Here is a 27,685-nt window from a genome sequence, read left to right as displayed (position 1 = left end):
GAGATGTAAGGCTTCCTTTCTGTCCCCAGTCTCTGTGTGTCCCACCCTGCCCATTTCAGAAGTACTTTAGGAATGTTGGCATAGCATCACAGTCACAGCTTCGGAGCCTACATGACCCTAGCCCCAAGACACTCAATTGAGGGCATTTAGCAAGTCTTTCTCCACCCCTTGCCCTTGAACACCAGAGGATGGAAAAAAACAAACCCTCCAGGATGCAGACGTTGATGCAGCCATTCCTGCCTTTTTGCTCTCAATTGCAAGTCCACAGACATCAGAGTGGGAAGTAACCTTGCTCATGCATGGAGTCAGCATGTAGCTGGTGATGCAGGAGAGGTCAAGCTGCCTTTCCCTTCCTGCCTTATCCTTTAATCCTCCACTGGTGATATTTGCCACACGCCCCAGAACTCCTGCTTCAGGTAGAGTGAAGAGCACCTCCTGTACTGTCACATACGCTGTGGGAACCCCTACACTGCCTTTCCCCGGAGCTGAAGCCTGTCTTTTCTGAATGACAGCTGCTGTCAGCAAAAACCCTGTGGCCTTCTGTGCATTCCCTCAGGGAATGCACTGTCACAGAATCACAGAATCACAGAATCCCAAGGGTTGGAAGGGACCTAAAAAGATCATCTAGTCCAACCCCCCTGCAAGAGCAGGGTAACCTACAGTACATCACCAGAGGACTGTGCTGCCATTCAGCGAGACCTGGACAGGCTGGAGAGTTGGGCGGGGAGAAACTTGATGAAATTCAACAAGGGCAAGTGTAGAGTCTTGCATCTGGGGAAGAACAACCCCATGTACCAGTACAGGTTGGGGGTTGACCTGCTGGAAAGTAGTGAAGGGGAAAGGGACCTGGGGGTCCTGGTGGATAGGAGGATGACCATGAGCCAGCAATGTGCTCTTGTGGCCAAGAAGGCAAATGGCATCTTAGGGTGCATTAGAAAGGGAGTGGTTAGTAGGTCAAGAGAGGTTCTCCTCCCCCTCTACTCAGCCTTGGTGAGGCCGCATCTGGAATATTGCGTCCAGTTCTGGGCCCCTCTGTTCAAGAAGGACAGGGAATTGCTTGAAGGAGTCCAGCGCAGAGCCACAAAGATGATTAAGGGAGTGGAACATCTCCCTTATGAGGAGAGGCTGAGGGAGCTGGGTCTCTTTAGCTTGGAGAAGAGGAGACTGAGGGGTGACCTCATCAATGTTTACAAATATGTAAAGGGTAGGTGTCAGGATGATGGAGCTAGGCTTTTTTCAGTGATATCCAGTGATAGGACAAGGGGCAATGGGTGTAAACTAGAGCATAGGAATTTCCACATTAACATCAGGAAGAACTTCTTTATTGTAAGAGTGACAGAGCACTGGAACAGGTTGCCCAGGGGGGTTGTGGAGTCTCCTACACTGGAGATATTCAAGGCCCGCCCACCAACACTCATGAGCCATGCTGATCTGACAGCGAGGTGGTCTGAAAAGACCATACCAGGGAGGGAAGGCAGCATCAACTGCATGTAATCAGAGACAGCAGGGTGCAGCAGGGCATTAGAGTCTTTCAGCAGATCCTCACTGTGGGCACTGACAGTGTTATTGCTACAGGCCAGTGGGAAACCATGTGTCTGAGTACACTTAGATGCCTGGGAAGAGGAAACAAGAGATCCTGATGTCTACTTGTGTCCAGCATGTTCTGGCATATGTTCCTAGGCTAGTATTTGTTATGAGTTCCAATGTCTCATGGAAAGCTTTCCAAGCTGCTTGCAGTGCCTGTCATTGAGTTAGGGTGTGGGCTCAAAGAAGAAATGTTTGGTAGCCTTAGGTGTGAAGAAGGAACTGTTGGGAAGCCCCAACACATATCTTTGGTGCTGGTGGGGTTAGGGTGGGAGTGGAAATAGTATGTGTTGGAGAAAAGTATTTCTGTTTTTCTAACATCCTTCTCCTGTTGATCAGAAGCTGCTGGAGGCTATCCTCACTTGGATGGAGTTAGGTATTATGTTGTTCAATAGGTATGGTGACTCCTGTCACAGAAAATTCTCTCTAATTCTGACCTTGTATTTTAGGGTAGCCAGAAAACATGCCCTACTCAACATGAGAATCCTTAAAGTGAGGCCCTGGAGGGCAAGGGGCTGACTTCATCTGGCAAAGTGGGGCACTCGTCATCACTGGCTGCATCATCTGTCTGTGCTGACGTGTCATTTCCCCTGGAAACGTCTTGGCATCTAAAAGTATCAGTTGAAGGGAGTCTATGTGGCAGAATGGGCACGTCATGGACAGGGAAATGAAAAAGAAGCATTGCAGAAAACATAGGCAATGTCCCCATTTCTTTAATTATGATGCTTTGCATGCAAGATGAGCATGTTGGTAAACACATTGCATGTACAAAGGGTGTGCCTGGGGAGGTCTGCACCAGTATAAAAGCCAGTCCAACTCCAGGCTCCCTCATCCACTTCTCTTGCTTTCTTCTCCTTGCTGAACAAGGTGAGCTGCAACAAACTTTGCCTTTTTCATGTCTTTCTCTTTTTTCTTTTTGTCTTCTAACTCCAACTGAGTCTTTGTCTCCACGTAACTTTTGCTGTAAGCCTTAAAACTTGGTTGTGCTGCCAGCATCTATGTTCACTTTGCTGAACTGCAGGGAGGTGCAAGAAAGACTTGGGCTCCCTTCATAGGAAAACTGTGGGGCTAGGGTTTCTAATCCTCTCCTCTTCCCTAAGAAGCTTGTTCTTGCTCCCCAGCCTGTGCCTTTGCTCTGGCTGAGCAGGCTGTCAGGCTGCCTCTTACATGCTCCCTCTGTTTCCACTGCCTTCCCTCCCAGGTCCACCTCCATCCCACAGCCATGTCCTGCTACGATCTGTGCCGTCCCTGTGGGCCAACCCCTCTGGCCAACAGCTGCAACGAGCCCTGTATCAGGCAGTGCCAGGACTCCCGCGTGGTGATCCAGCCCTCTCCCGTGGTGGTGACCCTGCCCGGACCCATCCTCAGCTCCTTCCCCCAGAACACCGCCGTGGGATCCTCCACCTCTGCTGCTGTTGGCAGCATCCTGAGTGAGGCAGGAGTGCCCATCAACTCCGGGGGCTTCAGCCTCTCTGGCCTTGGTGGCCGCTACTGCGGCAGGAGGTGCCTGCCCTGCTAAAGCCAGGCTGGACGTCTCCAGTGAGTGCATGGACCAGGAAACCCAAAGCCAGGCACCGGACTGAGGGCATTGCTGCTGGCCAGAGTTCCCAGATGGGTTGAGCATTCTTATTTCCTCCTGCAAGGGAGGGAGACAAGCAAAGTGCCAGCCTGTGCTGTCTGGAAACACAGCCAGCTGATGTCTTCTTCTTCTCCTGCTTTCTTCTCCGCGTTACGAGTCCCTCTTGCCTCCTGCTGTCCTGTGCCATGGGTTCATCCTGAAGCAACTGGAGAAGGTCCCTGCTCACCACCTTCTTTCCATGAGAGTGGGAGGAAAACACCTGTCTCACTACTGTAAAGAGGTGCTTGAGTTTCAGATGCCTTTGCAACAGTCTGGACGGCATCTCTTCCAGGATGTACTGCTTTGCTTCTTTCTTTTTGCTCATTAAAGTTTATGCTGCATTGTAGTTTGAGTCTCCTCGTGTTCCTTCCCTCCTGGGATGCCCAGCCAAGATCTGCAGTGGGAAATGGGATACCCTAGAGAGGAAGAAAATGAGTGGGTTATAGGCAATGGTTTACATGTCTTGTGCCTAGAGGAGCTGAGTACCACAGGTCTCTGTGAGGGATTGGGTGGTAGAGGGTTGTTTGTTGTGGTCTGAACACACAAATTCTTGCCAGAAGCTCCCCAAAGGAGCATGTGAGCAGCAATCAAGTTTGGATACTGCCTCCAATTGATGAGGCAAGCCACTGACCTTCTGATGCTTGCTAACACCCACCTGCCCAAAGACTCTGATTGTGTGTTACTGCTTTTAATTGGTCCTTGCCCTTCCCTGCTCAAAGGCCTTCTTGAAAACCCCAGATACAGAGGGAGTTCCAAAGAAGTTGAAGGGACTGTTGTCAGTCAGAGCAACTTCCTAAAAGGAATTAACCACTGATTTTCAATTATTTTTTTTTTCCCTCCCTTCCATGGTCTATTTTTAATGGGGTACAGTTTGCAACTGGCCCTACAGTCAGAGTCAGAAACTACTCATCTGAACTTCCCTGGTGTTAAGAGTGCATGTTTGCACCAGGTGGGTGTCTTCTGGTCTTCCCTGAAAGAAAACTATAGTTCAAAATATCCCTTTGTTTTTATCTGCCAGGAAACCCTGTAGAAATGCACTCCCATCCATAGTTGTAAGCCATGCTGATCCATTAGAAGATGTATGGTCAAAAAGTCATACAAGGGAAGTAAGGCAACATCCTCAACACATGCTCATAGGAGAAGGGTGTTTCAGCATGCTTGAGCCTTTATGTAGACCTCCAGTATGGGGGACTGAGCAGGGGAGAATGGACAAAAGTAGGAAATAGATTCTTTGCTTTGAATGTTTGGCTTGTGGAATTTTTTTAAGTACCACGGATAGAAAACTGGTGTGCAATATGATCTCAGCATAATAAAAATGCTTTCATGTTTGAAGACCTGCATGAAGAAACGTGTAGGGTCACTCTTTTGCAGTCACACTGGGGATTTCTTCTGCATACATGTTTAATTGGCTAAGTATCTTCTGTCAACCTAAAAGCTGTCTTCATCTTCTACCATGAGGAATTTGGCTTGGACTGCTATGATTAGAGAGTTGTCTGTCTCAAATGAAGTCCCAGCCTAATTGGAGAAGGGGTTTTGTCCACCCTTTACAGTGAGGACCCACTTGGGGTGTCAGAGGAATGTAGCTGGTGAACCAGGCAGGACTGTCATTCCTCTTGGCAACATTCGGCCCTTGTCTCACTCCAAGAAATACAGTGTAGAGCATTGAATCCTTCCCTTGGAATGCATCTCTGAGGAGATCCTGATATCTGCTGCTCTACAGCCTGTCTTCGCTGGCACTGCCAGCCCTTTCTTGCTAATGCAGAGGGTTTTCTATTGAATTTAAACCTTGCTGAGTGTTTGGAACTGTATGTGCTGTCCTGTCAGTAAGAAAGGCTAAAGAAGAGGTTGAGGAATGTACATGGGGAATGGAAGAAGGAAGAGTTTTGAAGCCAGAAGACATTTTTGTGAGGGAGTGGTTTTGAACAGGTAAGAGCAGTGGCTAGCTGTGGGAAAGCAACATCGTCATTCACTCTAAAACATTCTTGTTCTGCTGATTGGGCAACTCCAGGTTATGCTGAAAGAAGAGAGGGGCAAACAAGACAAGCCTATTCCTTCTAAGGGCAGTGGAAAATACCAAAGATAATTCAAAATGCAACAGCATAGTCTTTCTGATCAAAAAAAGATGCCTAAGAAAGCTAAAAAGATCCTGGAGGCACAAACCCAGATTGGGCCAGGCCCAACATAACAAAATTCTGCCTTTTAATTCTATGTCTATATGGAAAAAAAATCCTGCATTCATTACAATAAAAGCAAGAAGAGAGCCTCAGGAGGGTAAGACGCTGACATCACCTGAATACATGGCACCACTCCACCCAGCTGATTGAACCATCTGCCTGAATTTGTTGTAAATTCACCAGGAAACATTTTGGCCTCTAATAGTGCCAGTTGAAAGGAGCATATGTGGCTTAATGGGCACGTCACAAACAGGGAAATGAAAAGGCAGTGTTGCAGGGAACAAAAACAACCACCACATTTACTTAAGTGGGATGATTTGCATAAAATATGATCTTGTTGGTAAACACATTATCATGCTCAAAGGATGCCTCTGGGCCTGGAGCAGTATGGACCAGTATAAAAGCCATTCTAACAGCAGGCTCCCTCATCCACTCCTCTTGCCTTCTCCTCCTTGGTGAACGAGGTGAGCTGCAACTGAATTTTCTGCACTCTTCTCCTTGTCTAGTTTTCCTCTTTCTCTTTTGACTTCAATTGAATCATTGCATCGCAGTAGCTTTTGATGAGAGCCATGCTCCTTAACTTTGCTCCCATTTTTTCTGTTCAATTTGTTTTTCAATGCAGGGAGGTAGGACACCATCAGCTTTCTTTCCATGGTGTGGTTTGGGTTCAGGGTTCTTTAGCTTCTCTTCCTCTCTACTGAGATTGTCCCTGCTCCCAAGCCTGTGCCTTTGCTCTGGGTGTGTAGGCTGCCAGGGTGATTCTTGCCTGCTGACTGTGTTCCCCTACCCTCTCTCCCAGGTCCACCTCCATCCCACAGCCATGTCCTGCTACGATCTGTGCCGTCCCTGTGGGCCAACCCCACTGGCCAACAGCTGCAACGAGCCCTGTATCAGGCAGTGCCAGGACTCCCGCGTGGTGATCCAGCCCTCTCCCGTGGTGGTGACCCTGCCCGGACCCATCCTCAGCTCCTTCCCCCAGAACACCGCCGTGGGATCCTCCACCTCTGCTGCTGTTGGCAGCATCCTGAGTGAGGAGGGAGTGCCCATCAACTCCGGAGGCTTCAGCCTCTCTGGCCTTGGTGGCCGCTACTGCGGCAGAAGGTACCTGCCCTGCTAAAGCCAGGCTGGACGTCTCCAGTGAGTGTATGGTCCAGGAAACCCAAAGCCAGGTGCTGGACTGAGGACATTGCTGCTGGCCAGAGTTCCCAGATGGGTTGAGCATCCTTATTTCCTCCTGCAAGGGAGGGAGACAAGCAAAGTGCCAGCCTGTGCTGTCTGGAAACACAGCCAGCTGATGTCTTCTTCTTCTCCTGCTTTCTTCTCAAAACATGAATCCTTGTTGCCTCCTGTTGTCCTGTGCCATGTGTTCATCCTAAGCAAGTTGAGAGTGTCTCTGATTACCACTCTCTCCCTGTGTGTGTGAGATGAAGATGTGTGTCCTGTTGCTGTTAAGAGGTGCCTGAGTGTCAGGTGCTCTTGTAGCAGCCTGGATGGCATGCCTTCCAGGATGCACTGCTTTGTTTCTCTTTTTAGATTCATTAAAGTATATGCTGCATTGCAGTTTGAGTCTCCTCGTGTTCCTTCCTTTCTGCAATTGCAATCTAAACGGGGTAGGGAAAAGGGGGATGCTATACCAGGTAAAGGTTTCACTAAAGGCATGTAGAAGATTCATATTTTCGGTGGAGGATTTGGAGGAGGGAAGTCCCACTGAAATGGTCACCTGGATATCACTGTTCTTTGTGTGCCTACCTTAGGTCATCAATATCCCTTTGTCCTGAACACTAGGCTTGCTGTTTCTGGGAGCATACCCTTGCTATGATCTCCATAGCTGCAAGACAGAGAGGACAAGCTGCCTATTCTTTCCTCCCTTATCTTCTACTCTTTCACAAGTGATGTATTGCTCTGTGGTTCTCAGTCTTGTTTCATATCGAATGAGGGACATCTCTTTCTCTGTCCCATACACTATGAGGATCCCTACACTGCCTTCCTCAGATGTAAAGGCCTGCCTTCCATGAGTTGAAGCTACTGTCATCAAAACTCTCTGTGTCCTTCTGTGCAGGAAGACACTTAGTGAATGCACAGTCCACCAATGCTGACGAGCCATGCTGAGCTGACAACAGAAGCAAGGTGTGCTGAAAAGATCATACTATGGAGGGAAAGCAGCATTAGTTGCATGTGATCAGAGAGAGGAGGGTGCAGCAGAGCACTGGAGACTTTGAGCAGACTATCACCATGGGCATTCAATGTGGGAATATGAAGGTCTAGCAGGAGACCCTACCCATGGATTTTCTGAAGCAGCAGTGGGATTGAAAGGATGCTTAGAAGAAAGGACAGATTTTGCACACATGCAATGAATGCAAATTTGCTCTCTTGAAGGAAAAGTCCCTCCCCTCACACTGTAGTCATAGATGGAACTGGTGTGCTGTGTCCTAGGTGTAGAAGAGACTTCCTCTTCTTGCACATCAATGGCCTGAGTGCAGGAGCTCCCAGGCCAATGGCCATGATGAGCCTCACCTGGGGTCTCTCAGTGCTCCTACTCCCCTTTAACCCACTTCTCTACTTAAGCTCTGTACTGAGCCTTTGTTCTTTTCCTCAGCTTAGCAGTAGCAGTGTGAGCTTCCTGTTTTTTAGCACATCTGTGTATGCCTGACCCCCTTGATCCAGACCATCAGTTGTGGATGGAATTCCCAGCCTGTGCTTGGGTCTGTCTGGTTATTATGGCCCTTGTCGGCAGCTGATGAGCTTTGCGGCCAGGTTAGCATCCAGGGATCTGCTCCTAATGCGTGGAGGGACTGTGCTGCCTTATGTCAGTCCCGCTCCACCACAAGGAGCTTGATGGTTGACCTGGACTCTGGGCTGCCCCTGTCTACTGTCTGTGCATTTTCCTTGCTCAGGTACTGTGCAGTGGGGCCATTGCTGGCGAAGTTTCTGCCCTCCTGCCTTTGTAATGATGCTCATCTCCTGGCTCTCATTCTGGAGCGAATGGCTTGCACTCACTGAGCCCTGACAGCATTTCTGGATAGATGGATTTTTGCTGTCCTCATCAGGTAAATCAATGCAAACTTCTAAGCTTTCCTCATCATCTCACATGAGGAATTTAGTGTGGGCCTCTGTGATTAGAGAGTTGCTTCTCTTGTAAAGACCCAACCTAATAGGGGAAGGAATTTTGTCCACTCTTTGAAATGAAGACCCAGTTGGGGTGTCAGATGAATGTGGCTGGTGCCCCAGGCAGGACTGTCATTCTTCTTGGCAACATTCAGCTTCTCTTCTGTCCCAGAAAATGCAGTGTAGAGCATTGAGTCCTTCACTTGGAACACCTCTCTGTGGAAATCCTGACATCAGCTGCTCTGCCATCGCTGCTAGAAGTCGCTTGCTTCTGAGGAGATTACATGTTGCATGGAAATCTTGCTGAGTCTTTGAAGCTGTGTGTGGTCTCATGTTGAAATGTTGAGAAGAAGCTGAGGGATGGACCGTGGGGAGGAGGAAATCAGATGTATTTGGTACCCAGAATGCACTTTTGTTTTGAGGGGGACATCCCAGTTTGACAGGAATGGTGATCCAATACTTGGCTGTGGCAGAGCAGTGTCTCTGATGAAAGCTACCTCTGTGACTGGGCCGTCTAGATGCTTCTGTTATCAGTGAGAGGGAAAACAGCCATGCTTGTAACTCCAAAGAGAAATGATAGGTATCACAGAAACACAGAAAACACAAGGATATGCTTGGAAAACTGGTGCCTGAGACAGCCTGAGCTGGTCAGTAGGTAAAGCAGAGGAGTTTGCTGGTCCTTCCATGACAGATTCATTGGAAGTCTGAACTTTAATGATAAGTATCAAACCATGAAGCTCCACATCTTAGAACAAAACATGAAAATAAGCTCCAAGAAGGGGAGAGGCTAGCATCAGCTAGTCAGGTAGGCCGTCTCCTCTTTGCCTTTCTCTTCTTCCTTCACTACTGTGTCTTCCCCAAAAGTATTATGGCCTCTAATGCTTAAAGTTGAAAGGAACCTGTGTGGCTGAATGGGCACATGATGAATAAGGAAATGAAAAGGCAGAGTTGCAGGGAACATAAACAGAGTCCCCATTTCTTTAATTGTGAAGCTTTGCATATAAGATGAGCTTGCTGGTAAACACATTCCATGCTCAAAGGGTGCCTCTGGGCCTGGGGCAGTCTGGGGCAGTATAAAAGACAGTCCAGCTGCAGGCTCCATCATCAATTTCTCTTGCCTTCTCCTCCTTGGTAAGCAAGGTGAGATAAAACTGCCTTTTCCAACTCTTATTCTCCTGTTCTCCTCTGTCTTCTAGGTTTACTGAGCTCTTTTCTCTTTGCCTGTGTTCAGGATTGTGTGTCATTGATTTCTCTTTCTCCTTACTGAGGTTGTGCCTGCTCCCAAGCCTGTGTCTTTGCTCTGGCTGCTGCCCCTCACACGCTGCCTGTGCTTTCCCTGCCCTCTCTCCCAGGTCCACCTCCGTCCCACAGCCATGTCCTGCTACGACCTGTGCCGTCCCTGTGGGCCAACCCCACTGGCCAACAGCTGCAACGAGCCCTGTATCAGGCAGTGCCAGGACTCCCGCGTAGTGATCCAGCCCTCTCCCGTGGTGGTGACCCTGCCCGGACCCATCCTCAGCTCCTTCCCCCAGAACACCGCCGTGGGATCCTCCACCTCTGCTGCTGTTGGCAGCATCCTGAGTGAGGAGGGAGTGCCCATCAACTCCGGGGGCTTCAGCCTCTCTGGCCTTGGTGGCCGCTACTATGGCAGGAGGAGCCTGCCCTGTTAAACCCAGGCTGGATGTCTCCAGTGAGTGCATGGACCAGGATGCCCAAAGCCAGGTGCCGGACTGAGGACATTGCTGCTGGCCAGAGTTCCCAGATGGGTTGAGCATCCTTGTTTCCTCCTGCAAGGGAGGGAGACAAGCAAGTTGCCAGCCTGTGGTGTCTGGAAACACAGCCAGCTGATGTCTTCTTCTTCTCCTGCTTTGCTGTCTGAAACAGCAGTCCTTTTTGTCTCCTGCTGTCCTGTGCCATGGGTTCATCCTGAAGGAAGTTGAGAGGGTTTCTGATCACCCCCCTCTGCACATGTGTGTCAGAGGAAGATGCTTGTCCTGCTGCTGTGAAGAGGTGCCTGAGCGTCAGGTGTCCTTGTAGCAGCCTGGACATTGTCTCTTTCAGGATGCACTGCTTTCTTTCTCTCTTTTTATTCATTAAAGTTTATGCTGCAATGTAGTTTGTTTCTCCTCATGTTCCTTCTCTTCTGGGATTTCCAATCAAGCTATACAGAGTGAAATGGGATGCCTGGGCAATCTGTCCAAGGGAAATCAGGGTGCCTTGAAAGGAGAGAGAGTGGGTGTGCAAGGGTCAGTGGCAGACCACCTTTGTGCCTGAATGGGCTCGGTACACTCAAGTGGGATGAGCTGAATGCATTCAAGGGCTATGGTCACTGAAAGAGACATTAGGTGTGATACGTTTTCTGAACATATAAAGGGTGGCAAGGAGCTCTGTCAGGGCACATGGGAAACACAAGTGAGGTTGGATGCTGGATTCCATTTGAGTATGCAATACAATAACCTGCTGGAAGACATTTCTGTGCAGGCTAAGACCCACCTGCCCAACACTCTAATTGTATGTTACCACTCACAGTATGCACTTGCCCATCCTCCTCCAAGCCATTTGTGCAAACTGTAGTAGTGGAGAGAGTGCCAAAGGAGTTGAAGGGAAGCTTTTGGCCAGGGAAACTGCAAACTGAGATGTGATCTCCTTCTGGATTTTTCCACATTTGGGAAGGGTTTTATCATGGATGTGTAAAAGTTGTAGTAGGGTGCACTGTGTAGATGGGACTCCTGTAAAGACATTACAGTGTTGTTATGTGCTGAAAAGCATGTGGAGGGTGAGCAGGGATCAGCAAAAGCATCTTTGCACCACCTGGAACTGTCTTGTGGTCAAAAGCACTGCTGAGTTCTTCTGTAAGTTACTGTGTCTGAAGGAAATACACACTGCAGCAGATGTCCTGTGAATCATTCAAGTATTCGGTTTTAAAGGGACATTAAATGTCATCTAGTTTGACTCTCCCGATAAAAGCTGGGACAACTTCCACTAAATCCTCCAGAAATCCCTCTCAGGTGCTGTGCAAGATGTTTGCAGACATACCAAACACCAATACTTTTGTCCTTTCAAGCATGTCCCAATCTAGAAATGCTGAGGGAGTGGTTCCCCAACATCTCAATTCTCATTCTCTCCATCACATGCTGGGAAATCTTTGTGTTGCTCTTCTGGTTGTGCTTTGCGTAGAGTAGGAGGCATCTCTTCTGTCATGCTCCTCTGATTGTCCTTACAAAGAGTCATTGGCCCTGTTCAGGGCTGAGCAGGGTTGTGTCCTCTTTGGAAATTCTGCCAAGCACTTGGTCGTGTCTGGTGTGCAGCCATCTGCATAGCTGAAGTAGAAGTTCTGGCAAAGTCATGGGCAGGAAGAATGACATCTATTTATTGGTCATAAAATGCCTTTGTCCCCCGTGTGTGTCCAGCTTTGCCTGTGGTCTTTATTTGGGAGGGGAATAGCCTTGGTCCTTTAGCACTGGTAGTCTGCTACTAAATGTGGGAGGGATGAGCAAGAGAAGGAAGATGACAAAAGAGGAAGAACAGCTTCTACTGAGGTCAAAGCTCGTTGTCAATGAGAAAGTCTAAACCCCATGACAGAGGTGCCCTGCCTAGAAAGGCGATGCCTAATACAGAGTTCATGAGCGTAACACAAGAGTGAGTGGCTGATGGAGCTGAACATTGTGTATGGGCATCCAGGCTGAAGCCTCAAGGTTATGAGTAGATGGGCTACATATATTAGGAAGCGCTTTAAAGTGATGTCCTGCAGGCAAGAGTCTGACTTCACCTGTTGATTTAGGACACTCCTCATCACTGCTGCATCATCTGGCTATGCTGACTTGTCATTTCCCCTGCAAAAGTTAGGGCCCTAATAGTGTCTGTTGAAAGGAGCCTGCGTGGCTGAATGAGCGCGTCATGAACAGGGAAATGAAAAGGAAGTGTTGCAGGGAACATTAAGAGCAGTTCCTATTTCTTTAATCGTGATGCTTTGCATGTAAGATGGGCTTGCTGGTAAACACATTCCATACCCAAAGGGTGCCTCTGGGCCTGGGGCTGTCCTGCACCTGTATAAAAGCCAGTCCAGGTGCAGGCTCCCTCATCCACTTCTCTTGCCTTCTCCTCCTTGGAAAGCAAGGTGAGATACAACTGCCTTTTCCCATTCTTTCTCTTCTTCTCCTCTGTCTTCTTGTATCACAGAGCTCCCTTCTCTTGTGTCCTGAGTCTTGGATCCTTGCAACCACAATGGAAGGTGGGGGACAACTTTTTTCAAGGGTTGCTTCAGGATTGTGTGTCTAGGATCTCTCTTCCTACCTACTGGGGCTCTCCCTGCTCCCCAGCCTGTGTCTTTGCTCTGGGTGTATAGGCTTCCAGGGTGATTCTTGCCTGCTGACTGTGTTCTCCTGCACTCTCTCCCAGGTCCACCTCCATCCCACAGCCATGTCCTGCTACGATCTGTGCCGTCCCTGTGGGCCAACCCCACTGGCCAACAGCTGCAACGAGCCCTGTATCAGGCAGTGCCAGGACTCCCGCGTGGTGATCCAGCCCTCTCCCGTGGTGGTGACCCTGCCCGGACCCATCCTCAGCTCCTTCCCCCAGAACACCGCCGTGGGATCCTCCACCTCTGCTGCTGTTGGCAGCATCCTGAGTGAGGAGGGAGTGCCCATCAACTCCGGGGGCTTCAGCCTCTCTGGCCTTGGTGGCCGCTACTGCGGCAGGAGGAGCCTGCCCTGCTAAAATCCAGGTTTGAAGTCCAGTGAGTGCATGGACCAGGATGCCCAAAGCCAGGTGCCGGACTGAGGACATTGCTGCTGGCCAGAATTCCCAGATGGGTTGAGCATCCTTGTTTCCTCCTGCAAGGGAGGGAGACAAGCAAGTTGCCAGCCTGTGGTGTCTGGAAACACAGCCAGCTGATGTCTTCTTCTCCTGCTTTGCTGTCTGAAACAGCAGTCCTTTTTGTCTCCTGCTGTCCTGTGCCATGGGTTCATCCTGAAGGAAGTTGAGAGGGTTTCTGATCACCCCCCTCTGCACATGTGTGTCAGAGGAAGATGCTTGTCCTGCTGCTGTGAAGAGGTGCCTGAGCGTCAGGTGTCCTTGTAGCAGCCTGGACATTGTCTCTTTCAGGATGCACTGCTTTCTTTCTCTCTTTTTATTCATTAAAGTTTATGCTGCAATGTAGTTTGTTTCTCCTCATGTTCCTTCTCTTCTGGGATTTCCAATCAAGCTATACAGAGTGAAATGGGATGCCTGGGCAATCTGTCCAAGGGAAATCAGGGTGTCTTAAAGGGATAAAGCGTGGGTGGGTAAGGGTCAGTGGCAGACCACCTTTGTGCCTGAATGAGCTCAGTACACTCAAGTGGAAGGGCTATGGTCACTGAAAGAGACATTAGGTGTGATACGTTTTCTGAACATATGAAGGGTGGCAAGGAGCTCTGTCAGGACACATGGGAAACACAAGTGAGGTTGGATGCTGGATTCCATTTGAGTATGCAATACAATAACCTGCTGGAAGACATTGCTGTGCAGGCTAAGACCCACCTGCCCAACACTCTAATTGTATGTTACCACTCGCAATATGCACTTGCCCATCCTCCTCCAAGCCATTTGTGCAAACTGTAGTAGTGGAGAGAGTGCCAAAGGAGTTGAAGGGAAGTTTTTGGCCAGGGAAACTGCAAACTGAGATGTGATCTCCTTCTGGATTTTTCCACATTTGGGAAGGGTTTTATCATGGATGTGTAAAGGTTGTAGTAGGGTGCACTGTGTACACGGGACACCTGTAAAGACATTCCAGTGTTGTTATGTGCTGGAAAGCATGTGGAGGGTGAGCAGGGAACAGCAAAAGCATCTTTGCACCACCTGGAACTGTCTTGTGGTCAAAAGCACTGCTGAGTCCTTCTATATGTTTCTGTGTCTGAAGGGAATGCACACTGCAGCAGATGTCCTGTGAATCATTGAAGTGTTAGGTTTTAAAGGGACATTAAATGTCATCTAGTTTGACTCTCCCGATAAAAGCTGGGACAACTTCCACTAAATCCTCCAGAAATCCCTCTCAGGTGCTGTGCAGGATGTTTTCAGACATACCAAACACCAATACTTTTGTCCTTCCAAGCATGTCCCAATCTAAAAGGCTGAGGGAGTGGTTCCCCAACATCTCAATTCTCATTCCCTCCGTCCCATGCTGGGAAATCTTTGTGTTGCTCTTCCGGTTGTGCTTTGCGTAGAGTAGGAGGCATCTCCTGTGCCATGCTCCTCCGATTGTCCTTACAAAGAGTCATTGGCCCTGTTCAGGGCTGAGCAGGGTTGTGTCCTCTTTGGAAATTCTGCCAAGCACTTGGTCGTGTCTGGTGTGCAGCCATCTGCATAGCTGAAGTAGAAGTTCTGGCAAAGTCATGGGCAGGAAGAATGACATCTATTTATTGGTCATAAAATGCCTTTGTCCCCCGTGTGTGTCCAGCTTTGCCTGTGGTCTTTATTTGGGAGGGGAATAGCCTTGGTCCTTTAGCACTGGTAGTCTGCTACTAAATGTGGGAGGGATGAACGAGAGAGGGAAGATGACAAAAGAGGAAGAACAACGTCTACTGAGGTCAAAGCTTGTTGTCAATGAGAAAGTCTAAACCCCATGACAGAGGTGCCCTGCCTAGAAAGGCGATGCCTACTACAGAGTTCATGAGCGTAACACAAGAGCGATTGGCTGATGGAGCTGAACCTTGTGTATGGACATCCAGGCTGAAGCATCAAGGTTATCAGGAGGTGGGATACGTATATTAGGAAGCGCTTTAAAGTGATGTCCTGCAGGCAAGAGTCTGACTTCAGCTGTTGATTTAGGACTCTCCTCATCACTGCTGCATCATCTGGCTATGCTGACTTGTCATTTCCCCTGCAAAAGTTAGGGCTCTAATAGTGTCTGTTGAAAGGAGCCTGCGTGGCTGAATGAGCGCGTCATGAACAGGGCAATGAAAAGGAAGTCTTGCAGGGAACATTAAGAACAGTTGCCATTTTTTTTAATTGCGATGCTTTGCATGTAAGATGGGCTTGCTGGTAAACACATTCCATACCCAAAGGGTGCCTCTGGGCCTGGGGCTGTCCTGCACCTGTATAAAAGCCAGTCCAGGTGCAGGCTCCCTCATCCACTTCTCTTGCCTTCTCCTCCTTGGAAAGCAAGGTGAGATACAACTGCCTTTTCCCATTCTTTCTCTTCTTCTCCTCTGTCTTCTTGTATCACAGAGCTCCCTTCTCTTGTGTCCTGAGCCTTGGATCCTTGCAACCACAATGGAAGGTGGGGGACAACATTTTTCAGGGGATGCTTCAGGATTGTGTGTCTAGGATCTCTCTTCCTACCTACTGGGGCTCTCCCTGCTCCCCAGCCTGTGTCTTTGCTCTGGGTGTGTAGGCTTCCAGGGTGATTCTTGCCTGCTGACTGTGCTTCCCCTACCCTCTCTCCCAGGTCCACCTCCATCCCACAGCCATGTCCTGCTACGATCTGTGCCGTCCCTGTGGGCCAACCCCACTGGCCAACAGCTGCAACGAGCCCTGTATCAGGCAGTGCCAGGACTCCCGCGTGGTGATCCAGCCCTCTCCCGTGGTGGTGACCCTGCCCGGACCCATCCTCAGCTCCTTCCCCCAGAACACCGCCGTGGGATCCTCCACCTCTGCTGCTGTTGGCAGCATCCTGAGTGAGGAGGGAGTGCCCATCAACTCCGGAGGCTTCAGCCTCTCTGGTCTTGGTGGCCGCTACTGCGGCAGGAGGAGCCTGCCCTGCTAAAATCCAGGTTTGAAGTCCAGTGAATGCATGGACCAGGATGTCCAAAGCCAGGTGCCGGACTGAGGACATTGCTGCTGGCCAGAGTTCCCAGATGGGTTGAGCATCCTTGTTTCCTCCTGCAAGGGAGGGAGACAAGCAAAGTGCCAGCCTGTGGTGTCTGGAAACACAGCCAGCTGATGTCTTCTTCTCCTGCTTTGCTGTCTGAAACAGCAGTCCCTTTTGTCTCCTGCTGTCCTGTGCCATGGATTCATCCTGAAGGAGGTTGAGAGGGTTTCTGATCACCCCCCTCTGCACATGTGTGTCAGAGGAAGATGCTTGTCCTGCTGCTGTGAAGAGGTGCCTGAGCGTCAGGTGTCTTTGTAGCAGCCTGGACATTGTCTCTTTCAGGATGCACTGCTTTCTTTCTCTCTTTTTATTCATTAAAGTTTATGCTGCAATGTAGTTTGTTTCTCCTCATGTTCCTTCTCTTCTGGGATTTCCAATCAAGCTATACAGAGTGAAATTGGATGCCTGGGCAATCTGTCCAAGGGAAATCAGGGTGCCTTGAAGGGATAAAGCGTGGGTGGGTAAGGGTCAGTGGCAGACCACCTTTGTGCCTGAATGAGCTCAGTACACTCAAGTGGAAGGGCTATGGTCACTGAAAGAGACATTAGGTGTGATACGTTTTCTGAACATATGAAGGGTGGCAAGGAGCTCTGTCAGGGGACATGGGAACCACAAGTGAGGTTGGATGCTGGATTCCATTTGAGTATGCAATACAATAACCTGCTGGAAGACATTTCTGTGCAGGCTAAGACCCACCTGCCCAACACTCTAATTGTATGTTACCACTCTATGCACTTGCCCTTCCTCCTCCAAGCCATTTGTGCAAACTGTAGTAGTGGAGAGAGTGCCAAAGGAGTTGAAGGGAAGTTTTTGGCCAGGGCAACTGTAAACTGAGATGTGATCTCCTTCTGGATTTTTCCACATTTGGGAAGGGTTTTATCATGGATGTGTAAAGGTTGTAGTAGGGTGCACTGTGTAGATGGGACTCCTGTAAAGACATTCCAGTGTTGTTATGTGCTGGAAAGCATGTGGAGGGTGAGCAGGGATCAGCAAAAGCATCTTTGCACCACCTGGAACAGTGTTGTAGTCAAAAGCACTGCTGAGCTCTTCTGTAAGTTACTGTGTCTGAAGGGAATACACACTGCAGCAGATGTCCTGTGAATCATTGAAGTGTTAGGTTTTAAAGGGACATTAAATGTCATCTAGTTTGACTCTCCCGATAAAAGCTGGGACAACTTCCACTGAATCCTCCAGAAATCCCTCTCAGGTGCTGTGCAGGATGTTTTCAGACATACCAAACACCAATACTTTTGTCTTTCCAAGCATGTCTCAATCTAGAAAGGATGAGGGAGTGGTTCCCCACCATCTCAATTCTCATTCCCTCCATCCCATGCTGGGAAATCTTTGTGTTGCTCTTCTGGTTGTGCTTTGCGTAGAGTAGGAGGCATCTCTTGTGTCATGCTCCTCTGATTGTCCTTACAAAGAGTCATTGGCAATGTTCAGGGCTGAGCAGGGTTGTGTCCTCTTTGGAAATTCTGCCAAGCACTTGGTCATGTCTGGTTTGCAGCCATCTGCATAGCTGAAGTAGAAGTTCTGGCAAAGTCATGGGCAGGAAGAATGACATCTATTTATTGGTCATAAAATGCCTTTGTCCCCCATGTGTGTCCAGCTTTGCCTGTGGTCTTTATTTGGGAGGGGAATAGCCTTGGTCCTTTAGCACTGGTAGTCTGCTACTAAATGTGGGAGGGATGAGCAAGAGAAGGAAGATGACAAAAGAGGAAGAACGACTTCTACTGAGGTCAAAGCTCGTTGTCAATGAGAAAGTCTAAACCCCATGACAGAGGTGCCCTGCCTAGAAAGGTGATGCCTAATACAGAGTGCATGAGCGTAACACAAGAGCGATTGGCTGATGGAGCTGAACATTGTGTATGGACGTCCAGGCTGAAGCATCAAGGTTATGAGGAGATGTGCCACATATATTAGGAAGCGCTTTAAAGTGATGTCCTGCAGGCAAGAGTCTGACTTCACCTGTTGATTTAGGACACTCCTCATCACTGCTGCATCATCTGGCTATGCTGACTTGTCATTTCCCCTGCAAAAGTTAGGGCTCTAATAGTGTCTGTTGAAAGGAGCCTGTGTGGCTGAATGAGCACGTCATGAACAGGGAAATGAAAAGGAAGTCTTGCAGGGAACATTAAGAACAGTTGCCATTTTTTTTAATTGCGATGCTTTGCATGTAAGATGGGCTTGCTGGTAAACACATTCCATACCCAAAGGGTGCCTCTGGGCCTGGGGCTGTCCTGCACCTGTATAAAAGCCAGTCCAGGTGCAGGCTCCCTCATCCACTTCTCTTGCCTTCTCCTCCTTGGAAAGCAAGGTGAGATACAACTGCCTTTTCCCATTCTTTCTCTTCTTCTCCTCTGTCTTCTTGTATCACAGAGCTCCCTTCTCTTGTGTCCTGAGCCTTGGATCCTTGCAACCACAATGGAAGGTGGGGGACAAGTTTTTTCAAGGGTTGCTTCAGGATTGTGTGTCTAGGATCTCTCTTCCTACCTACTGGGGCTCTCCCTGCTCCCCAGCCTGTGTCTTTGCTCTGGGTGTGTAGGCTTCCAGGGTGATTCTTGCCTGTTGACTGTGTTCTCCTGCACTCTCTCCCAGGTCCACCTCCATCCCACAGCCATGTCCTGCTACGATCTGTGCCGTCCCTGTGGGCCAACCCCACTGGCCAACAGCTGCAACGAGCCCTGTATCAGGCAGTGCCAGGACTCCCGTGTGGTGATCCAGCCCTCTCCCGTGGTGGTGACCCTGCCCGGACCCATCCTCAGCTCCTTCCCCCAGAACACCGCCGTGGGATCCTCCACCTCTGCTGCTGTTGGCAGCATCCTGAGTGAGGAGGGAGTGCCCATCAACTCCGGAGGCTTCAGCCTCTCTGGCCTTGGTGGCCGCTACTATGGCAGGAGGAGCCTGCCCTGCTAAAATCCAGGTTTGAAGTCCAGTGAGTGCGTGGACCAGGATGCCCAAAGCCAGGTGCCGGACTGAGGACATTGCTGCTGGCCAGAGTTCCCAGATGGGTTGAGCATCCTTGTTTCCTCCTGCAAGGGAGGGAGACAAGCAAGTTGCCAGCCTGTGGTGTCTGGAAACACAGCCAGCTGATGTCTTCTTCTCCTGCTTTGCTGTCTGAAACAGCAGTCCCTTTTGTCTCCTGCTGTCCTGTGCCATGGATTCATCCTGAAGGAAGTTGAGAGGGTTTCTGATCACCCCCCTCTGCACATGTGTGTCAGAGGAAGATGCTTGTCCTGCTGCTGTGAAGAGGTGCCTGAGCGTCAGGTGTCCTTGTAGCAGCCTGGACATTGTCTCTTTCAGGATGCACTGCTTTCTTTCTCTCTTTTTATTCATTAAAGTTTATGCTGCAATGTAGCTTGCTTCTCCTCATATTCTTTCCCTTCTCGGATTCCCAATCAAGCTATACAGAGTGAAATGGGATGCCTGGGCAATCTGTCCAAGGGAAATCAGGGTGCCTTGAAGGGATAAAGCGTGGGTGGGTAAGGGTCAGTGGCAGACCACCTTTGTGCCTGAATGGGCTCAGTACACTCAAGTGGAAGGGCTATGGTCACTGAAAGAGACATTAGGTGTGATACGTTTTCTGAACATATAAAGGGTGGCAAGGAACTCTGTCAGGGCACATGGGAAACACAAGTGAGGTTGGATGCTGGATTCCATTTGAGTATGCAATACAATAACCTGCTGGAAGACATTTCTATGCAGGCTAAGACCCACCTGCCCAACACTCTAATTGTATGTTACCACTCTATGCACTTGCCCTTCCTCCTCCAAGCCATTTGTGCAAACTGTAGTAGTGGAGAGAGTGCCAAAGGAGTTGAAGGGAAGCTTTTGGCCAGGGCAACTGTAAACTGAGATGTGCTCTCCTTCTGGATTTTTCCACATTTGGGAAGGGTTTTATCATGGATGTGTAAAGGTTGTAGTAGGGTGCACTGTGTAGATGGGACTCCTGTAAAGACATTCCAGTGTTGTTATGTGCTGGAAAGCATGTGGAGGGTGAGCAAGGAGCAGCAAAAGCATCTTTGCACCACCTGGAACTGTCTTGTGGTCAAAAGCACAGCTGAGTTCTTCTGTAAGTTACTGTGTCTGAAGGGAATACACACTGCAGCAGATGTCCTGTGAATCATTGAAGTGTTAGGTTTTAAAGGGACATTAAATGTCATCTAGTTTGACTCTCCCAATAAAAGCTGGGACAACTTCCACTGAATCCTCCAGAAATCCCTCTTAGGTGATATGCAGTATACATCTTCAGGTATACCAAACACCAATACTTTTGTCCTTCCAAGCATGTCTCAATCTAGAAATGCTGAGGGAGTGGTTCCCCACCATCTCAATTCTCATTCTCTCCATCCCATGCTGGAAAACTTTGTGTTGCTCTTCTGGTTGTGCTTTGCGTAGAGTAGGAGGCATCTCCTGTGCCATGCTCCTCTGATTGTCCTTGCAAAGAGTCATTGGCCCTGTTCAGGGCTGGGCAGGGTTGTGTCCTCTTTGGAAATTCTGCCAAGCACTTGGTCATGTCTGGTGTGCAGCCATCTGCATAGCTGAAGTAGAAGTTCTGGCAAAGTCATGGGCAGGAAGAATGACATCTATTTATTGGTCATAAAATGCCTTTGTCCCCCGTGTGTGTCCAGCTTTGCCTGTGGTCTTTATTTGGGAGGGGAATAGCCTTGGTCCTTTAGCACTGGTAGTCTGCTACTAAATGTGGGAGGGATGAGCAAGAGAAGGAAGATGACAAAAGAGGAAGAACAGCTTCCACTGAGGTCAAAGCTCGTTGTCAATGAGAAAGTCTAAACCCCATGACAGAGGTGCCCTGCCTAGAAAGGCGATGCCTACTACAGAGTTCATGAGTGTAACACAAGAGCGATTGGCTGATGGAGCTGAACACTGTGTATGGACGTCCAGGCTGAAGCATCAAGGTTATGAGTAGATGGGCTACATATATTAGGAAGCGCTTTAAAGTGATGTCCTGCAGGCAAGAGTCTGACTTCACCTGTTGATTTAGGACACTCCTCATCACTGCTGCATCATCTGGCTATGCTGACTTGTCATTTCCCCTGCAAAAGTTAGGGCTCTAATAGTGTCTGTTGAAAGGAGCCTGTGTGGCTGAATGAGCATGTCATGAACAGGGAAATGAAAAGGAAGTCTTGCAGGGAACATTAAGAGCAGTTCCTATTTCTTTAATCGTGATGCTTTGCATGTAAGATGGGCTTGCTGGTAAACACATTCCATACCCAAAGGGTGCCTCTGGGCCTGGGGCTGTCCTGCACCTGTATAAAAGCCAGTCCAGGTGCAGGCTCCCTCATCCACTTCTCTTGCCTTCTCCTCCTTGGAAAGCAAGGTGAGATACAACTGCCTTTTCCCATTCTTTCTCTTCTTCTCCTCTGTCTTCTTGTATCACTGAACTCCTTTTCCTTTGTGTCCTGAGTCTTGGATCCTTGCAACCACAATGGAAGGTGGGGGACAACATTTTTCAGGGGATGCTTCAGGATTGTGTGTCTAGGATCTCTCTTCCTACCTACTGGGGCTCTCCCTGCTCCCCAGCCTGTGTCTTTGCTCTGGGTGTGTAGGCTTCCAGGGTGATTCTTGCCTGTTGACTGTGCTTCCCCTACCCTCTCTCCCAGGTCCACCTCCATCCCACAGCCATGTCCTGCTACGATCTGTGCCGTCCCTGTGGGCCAACCCCACTGGCCAACAGCTGCAACGAGCCCTGTATCAGGCAGTGCCAGGACTCCCGTGTGGTGATCCAGCCCTCTCCCGTGGTGGTGACCCTGCCCGGACCCATCCTCAGCTCCTTCCCCCAGAACACCGCCGTGGGATCCTCCACCTCTGCTGCTGTTGGCAGCATCCTGAGTGAGGAGGGAGTGCCCATCAACTCCGGGGGCTTCAGCCTCTCTGGCCTTGGTGGCCGCTACTATGGCAGGAGGAGCCTGCCCTGTTAAACCCAGGTTTGAAGTCCAGTGAGTGCATGGACCAGGATGCCCAAAGCCAGGTGCCGGACTGAGGACATTGCCGCTGGCCAGAATTCCCAGATGGGTTGAGCATCCTTGTTTCCTCCTGCAAGGGAGGGAGACAAGCAAGTTGCCAGCCTGTGGTGTCTGGAAACACAGCCAGCTGATGTCTTCTTCTCCTGCTTTGCTGTCTGAAACAGCAGTCCCTTTTGTCTCCTGCTGTCCTGTGCCATGGATTCATCCTGAAGGAAGTTGAGAGGGTTTCTGATCACCCCCCTCTGCACATGTGTGTCAGAGGAAGATGCTTGTCCTGCTGCTGTGAAGAGGTGCCTGAGCGTCAGGTGTCCTTGTAGCAGCCTGGACATTGTCTCTTTCAGGATGCACTGCTTTCTTTCTCTCTTTTTATTCATTAAAGTTTATGCTGCAATGTAGTTTGTTTCTCCTCATGTTCCTTCTCTTCTGGGATTTCCAATCAAGCTATACAGAGTGAAATGGGATGCCTGGGCAATCTGTCCAAGGGAAATCAGGGTGCCTTGAAAGGAGAGAGAGTGGGTGTGCAAGGTTCAGTGGCAGACCACCTTTGTGCCTGAATGGGCTCGGTACACTCAAGTGGGATGAGCTGAATGCATTCAAGGGCTATGGTCACTGAAAGAGACATTAGGTGTGATACGTTTTCTGAACATATGAAGGGTGGCAAGGAGCTCTGTCAGGGCACATGGGAAACACAAGTGAGGTTGGATGCTGGATTCCATTTGAGTATGCAACAATAACCTGCTGGAAGACATTTCTATGCAGGCTAAGACCCACCTGCCCAACACTCTAATTGTATGTTACCACTCTATGCACTTGCCCTTCCTCCTCCAAGCCATTTGTGCAAACTGTAGTAGTGGTGAGAGTGCCAAAGGAGTTGAAGGGAAGCTTTTGGCCAGGGCAACTGTAAACTGAGATGTGATCTCCTTCTGGATTTTTCCACATTTGGGAAGGGTTTTATCATGGATGTGTAAAAGTTGTAGTAGGGTGCACTGTGAAGGCGGGACATCTGTAAAGACATTCCAGTGTTGTTATGTGCTGGAAAGCATGTGGAGGGTGAGCAAGGAGCAGCAAAACATCTTTGCACCACCTGGAACTGTCTTGTGGTCAAAAGCACTGCTGAGTCCTTCTGTACAGAATCATAGAATCGTAGAATAATTAGATTTAGAAAGGACCTTAAGATCATCCAGTTCCAACCCCCCTGCCATGGGCAGGGACACCTCACACTAAACCATCTTGCCCAAGGCTTCGTCCAACCTGGCACTGAACACTGCCAGGGATGGAGCATTCACAACTTCCCAGGGTAACCCATTCCAGTGCCTCATCACCGTAACAGGAAAGAATTTCTTCCTTATACCCAATCTAAACTTCCCCTGTTTAAGTTTGAGCCCATTAACCCTTCTGCTGTCACTATTGTCCCTAAAGAAGAGTTCCTCCTCAGCATCCCTGTAGGCCCCCTTCAGGTTCTGGAAGGCTGCTCTGAGGTCTCCATACAGCCTTTTCTTCTCCAGGCTGAACATGTTACTGTGTCTGAAGGGGATACACACTGCAGCAGATGTCCTGCGAATCATTGAAGTGTTAGGTTTTAAAGGGACAAGTCCGTGGGACCTGATGGAATCCATCCGCGGGTCCTGAAGGAGCTGGCGAATGAAGTTGCTAAGCCACTGGCCATCATATTTGAAAAATCATGGTAGTCAGGTGAAGTTCCCGACGACTGGAAAAAGGGAAATATAACCCTCATTTTCAAGAAGGGGAAAATGGAAGACCAGGGGAATTACAGACCAGTCAGTCTCACCTCTGTGCCTGGTAAAATCTTGGAGCACATTCTCCTGGACAACATGCTAAGGGACATGGAAAACAACAAGGTGCTTGGTGACAGCCAGCATGGCTTCACTAGGGGGAAATCCTGCCTGACCAATTTGGTGGCCTTCTATGATCGGGCTACAGAATTGATGGATAAGGGTAAAGCAGTTGACGTCATCTACCTGGACTTGTGCAAAGCGTTTGACACTGTCCCACACGACATCCTTCTCTATAGATTGGAGAGATATCAATTTGATGGATGGACCATTCGGTGGATAAAGAACTGGCTGGACGGCTGCACACAAAGAGTTGTGGTCAATGGCTCGATGTCTGGCTGGAGACCGGTAACGAGTGGTGTCCCTCAGGGATTGGTGTTGGGACCGGTCTTGTTTAACATCTTTGTCGCTGACATGGACAGTGGGATTGAGTGTGCCCTCAGCAAGTTTGCCGATGACACCAAGCTGTGTGGTTTGGTTGATACGCTGGAGGGAAGGGATGCCATCCAGAGGGACCACGACACGCTTGTAAGGTGGGCTGATGCCAACTTTATGAAGTTCAACCACGACAAGTGCAGGGTCCTACACCTGGGTCGGAGCAATCCCAGGCACGGCTACAGACTGGGCAAAGAAGAGATTCAGAGCGGCCCTGTGGAGAAGGACTTGGGGGTGCTGCTCGATGAGAAAATGAACATGAGCCGGCAGTGTGCGCTCGCAGCCCAGAAAGCCAACCGTATCCTGGGCTGCATCGAAAGGAGTGTGACCAGCAGGTCGAAGGAGGTGATCCTGCCCCTCTACTCTGCTCCTGTGAGACCTCACCTGGAGTATTGTGTGCAGTTCTGGTGTCCTCAACATAAAAAGGACATGGAACTGCTGGAACAAGTCCAGAGGAGGCCACGAGGATGATCAGGGGACTGGAGCACCTCCCGTATGAAGACAGGCTGAGGAAGTTGGGGCTTTTCAGCCTGGAGAAGAGAAGGCTGCGTGGAGACCTCATAGCAGCCTTCCAGTACCTGAAGGGGGCCTATAGGGATGCTGGGGAGGGACTCTTTGTCAGGGACTGTAGTGACAGGACAAGGGGTAATGGGTTAAAACTTAAACAGGGGAAGTTTAGATTGGATATAAGGAGGAAATTCTTTCCTGTTAGGGAGGTGAGACACTGGAATCGGTTGCCCAGGGAGGTTGTGAGTGCTCCATCCCCGGCAGTGTTCAAGGCCAGGTTGGATGAAGCCTTGTGTTGGATGGTTTAGTGTGAGGTGTCCCTGCCCATGGCAGGGGGGTTGGAACTAGATGATCTTGAGGTCTTTTCCAACCCTAACCATTCCATGATTCTATGATTCTATGAAATGTCATCAAGTCTGACTCTCCCGATAAAAGCTGGGACAACTTCCACTAAATCCTCCAGAAATCCCTCTCAGGTGCTGTGCAGTATACATCTTCAGGTATACCAAACACCAATACTTTTGTCTTTTCAAGCATGTCTCAATCTAGAAAGGCTGAGGGAGTGGTTCCCCACCATCTCAATTCTCATTCCCTCCATCACATGCTGGGAAATCTTTGTGTTGCTCTTCCGGTTGTGCTTTGCGTAGAGTAGGAGGCATCTCCTGTGCCATGCTCCTCCGATTGTCCTTACAAAGAGTCATTGGCCCTGTTCAGGGCTGAGCAGGGTTGTGACCGCTTTGGAAATTCTGCCAAGCACTTGGTCATGTCTGGTGTGCAGCCATCTGCATAGCTGAAGTAGAAGTTCTGGCAAAGTCATGGGCAGGAAGAATGACATCTATTTATTGGTCATAAAATGCCTTTGTCCCCCGTGTGTGTCCAGCTTTGCCTGTGGTCTTTATTTGGGAGGGGAATAGCCTTGGTCCTTTAGCACTGGTAGTCTGCTACTAAATGTGGGAGGGATGAGCAAGAGAAGGAAGATGACAAAAGAGGAAGAACAGCTTCCACTGAGGTCAAAGCTCGTTGTCAATGAGAAAGTCTAAACCCCATGACAGAGGTGCCCTGCCTAGAAAGGCGATGCCTACTACAGAGTTCATGAGCGTAACACAAGAGCGAGTGGCTGATGGAGCTGAACATTGTGTATGGACATCCAGGCTGAAGCATCAAGGTTATGAGTAGATGGGCTACATATATTAGGAAACACTTTAAAGTGATGTCCTGCAGGCAAGAGTCTGACTTCAGCTGTTGATTTAGGACACTCCTCATCACTGCTGCATCATCTGGCTGTGCTGACTTGTCATTTCCCCTGCAAAAGTTAGGGCCCTAATAGTGTCTGTTGAAAGGAGCCTGTGTGGCTGAATGAGCGCGTCATGAACAGGGAAATGAAAAGGAAGTCTTGCAGGGAACATTAAGAACAGTTGCCATTTTTTTTAATTGTGATGCTTTGCATGTAAGATGAGCTTGCTGGTAAACACATTCCATACCCAAAGGGTGCCTCTGGGCCTGGGGCCATCCTGCACCTGTATAAAAGCCAGTCCAGGTGCAGGCTCCCTCATCCACTTCTCTTGCCTTCTCCTCCTTGGTGAGCAAGGTGAGCTGCAACTGAATTTGCCTCTCTCCTCTCTTTCGCTTAAACTCCTCTTTTCTTTCTGAGCTTGTTTTAATTTTTTCTGAGAGTCTTGGTCCTTCTCACACTCCTGACCTTGGACTCTTAACCACCACTATGAGAGGTAGAGAACGGTCTTTGGTTTTCATTCCTGTTTTGGGTTCAGGGCTCTTATCCCTCTCCCTCCCTACTGAGGCTGTCCCTGCTCTCAAGCATGTGTCTTTGCTGTGGCTGAGCAGGCTGTCAGGCTGCCCCTCACATGCTGCCTGTGCTTTCCCTGCCCTCTCTCCCAGGTCCACCTGCATCCCACAGCCATGTCCTGCTACGATCTGTGCCGTCCCTGTGGGCCAACCCCACTGGCCAACAGCTGCAACGAGCCCTGTATCAGGCAGTGCCAGGACTCCCGTGTGGTGATCCAGCCCTCTCCCGTGGTGGTGACCCTGCCCGGACCCATCCTCAGCTCCTTCCCTCAGAACACTGCTGTGGGATCCTCCACCTCTGCTGCTGTTGGCAGCATCCTGAGTGAGGAGGGAGTGCCCATCAACTCCGGGGGCTTCAGCCTCTCTGGTCTTGGTGGCCGCTACTGTGGCAGAAGGTACCTGCCCTGTTAAACCCAGGTTGGACATCCAGTGAGTGCATGGACCAGGATGCCCAAAGCCAGGTGCTGGACTGAGGACGTTGCTGCTGGCCAGAATTCCGAGATGGGCTAAGCATCCTTGTTTCCTCCTGCAAGGGAGGGAGACAAACAAAGTGCCAGCCTGTGCTGTCTGGAATCACAGCCAGCTGAAGTCTTCTCCTGCTTTCTTTTCCACACCATGAGTCCCTGTTGCCTCCTGCTGTCCTGTGCCATGAGTTCATCTTGAAGCAAGCGGAGAATGTCTCTGTTCATCACCCTCTCCTCATGGGTGTGGCAGGAATATATATGTTCTTTTGCCGTGAAGACATGCTTGACTGCCGTGTACCCTTGTAGCAACCTGGACGTTTTCCCTTCCAGGATGCACCGCTTTGTTTCTCTCTTTAGACTAATTAAAATTTA

General features: G+C 49.6%; 4 protein-coding genes and 4 pseudogenes across 5 annotated transcripts; all 8 read left to right on the top strand.

Moving 5' to 3' along the window:
- Positions 1–2,347: 2,347 nt before the first annotated feature.
- On the top strand, positions 2,348–3,103 carry LOC136003956 (feather beta keratin-like; annotated as a pseudogene).
- A 2,677-nt stretch (positions 3,104–5,780) lies between these two features.
- On the top strand, positions 5,781–6,493 carry LOC136003951 (feather beta keratin-like). The gene is made up of 2 exons (XM_065660009.1): positions 5,781–5,840; positions 6,176–6,493. Exon 2 carries the CDS (start codon positions 6,197–6,199, stop codon positions 6,491–6,493), a length of 297 nt encoding a protein of 98 aa, XP_065516081.1. The 5' UTR covers positions 5,781–5,840; positions 6,176–6,196.
- Positions 6,494–8,060: 1,567 nt separating this feature from the next.
- LOC136003946 (feather beta keratin-like) lies at positions 8,061–27,260 on the top strand. Of its 2 annotated transcripts, XM_065659995.1 has the most exons (3): positions 8,061–8,130; positions 8,271–8,423; positions 26,943–27,260. In XM_065659995.1, exons 2-3 carry the CDS (start codon positions 8,400–8,402, stop codon positions 27,258–27,260), a joined length of 342 nt encoding a protein of 113 aa, XP_065516067.1. In that variant the 5' UTR covers positions 8,061–8,130; positions 8,271–8,399. The 2 variants fall into 2 exon arrangements, with proteins under 2 accessions (XP_065516067.1, XP_065516066.1); XM_065659994.1 differs by having other exon boundaries at positions 8,089–8,423.
- On the top strand, positions 9,512–10,151 carry LOC136003969 (feather beta keratin-like; annotated as a pseudogene).
- Positions 12,589–13,197, top strand: LOC136003947 (feather beta keratin). The gene is made up of 2 exons (XM_065659996.1): positions 12,589–12,598; positions 12,880–13,197. The coding sequence occupies exon 2, from the start codon at positions 12,901–12,903 to the stop codon at positions 13,195–13,197; it is 297 nt and encodes a 98-aa protein (XP_065516068.1). The 5' UTR covers positions 12,589–12,598; positions 12,880–12,900.
- Positions 15,613–16,222, top strand: LOC136003952 (feather beta keratin). Its single transcript, XM_065660010.1, has 2 exons — positions 15,613–15,622; positions 15,905–16,222. The coding sequence occupies exon 2, from the start codon at positions 15,926–15,928 to the stop codon at positions 16,220–16,222; it is 297 nt and encodes a 98-aa protein (XP_065516082.1). The 5' UTR covers positions 15,613–15,622; positions 15,905–15,925.
- On the top strand, positions 18,493–19,243 carry LOC136003962 (feather beta keratin-like; annotated as a pseudogene).
- Positions 21,514–22,266, top strand: LOC136003964 (feather beta keratin-like; annotated as a pseudogene).
- Positions 27,261–27,685: the final 425 nt, after the last annotated feature.

This window comes from Lathamus discolor, chromosome 24 (genome assembly GCF_037157495.1).
Source record: "Lathamus discolor isolate bLatDis1 chromosome 24, bLatDis1.hap1, whole genome shotgun sequence".
NCBI classification, from domain to species: Eukaryota; Metazoa; Chordata; class Aves; order Psittaciformes; family Psittacidae; genus Lathamus; species Lathamus discolor.
The sequence above is the reverse complement of the archived record's forward strand: the minus strand, read 5'-3'. Positions and strand labels throughout refer to the sequence as shown.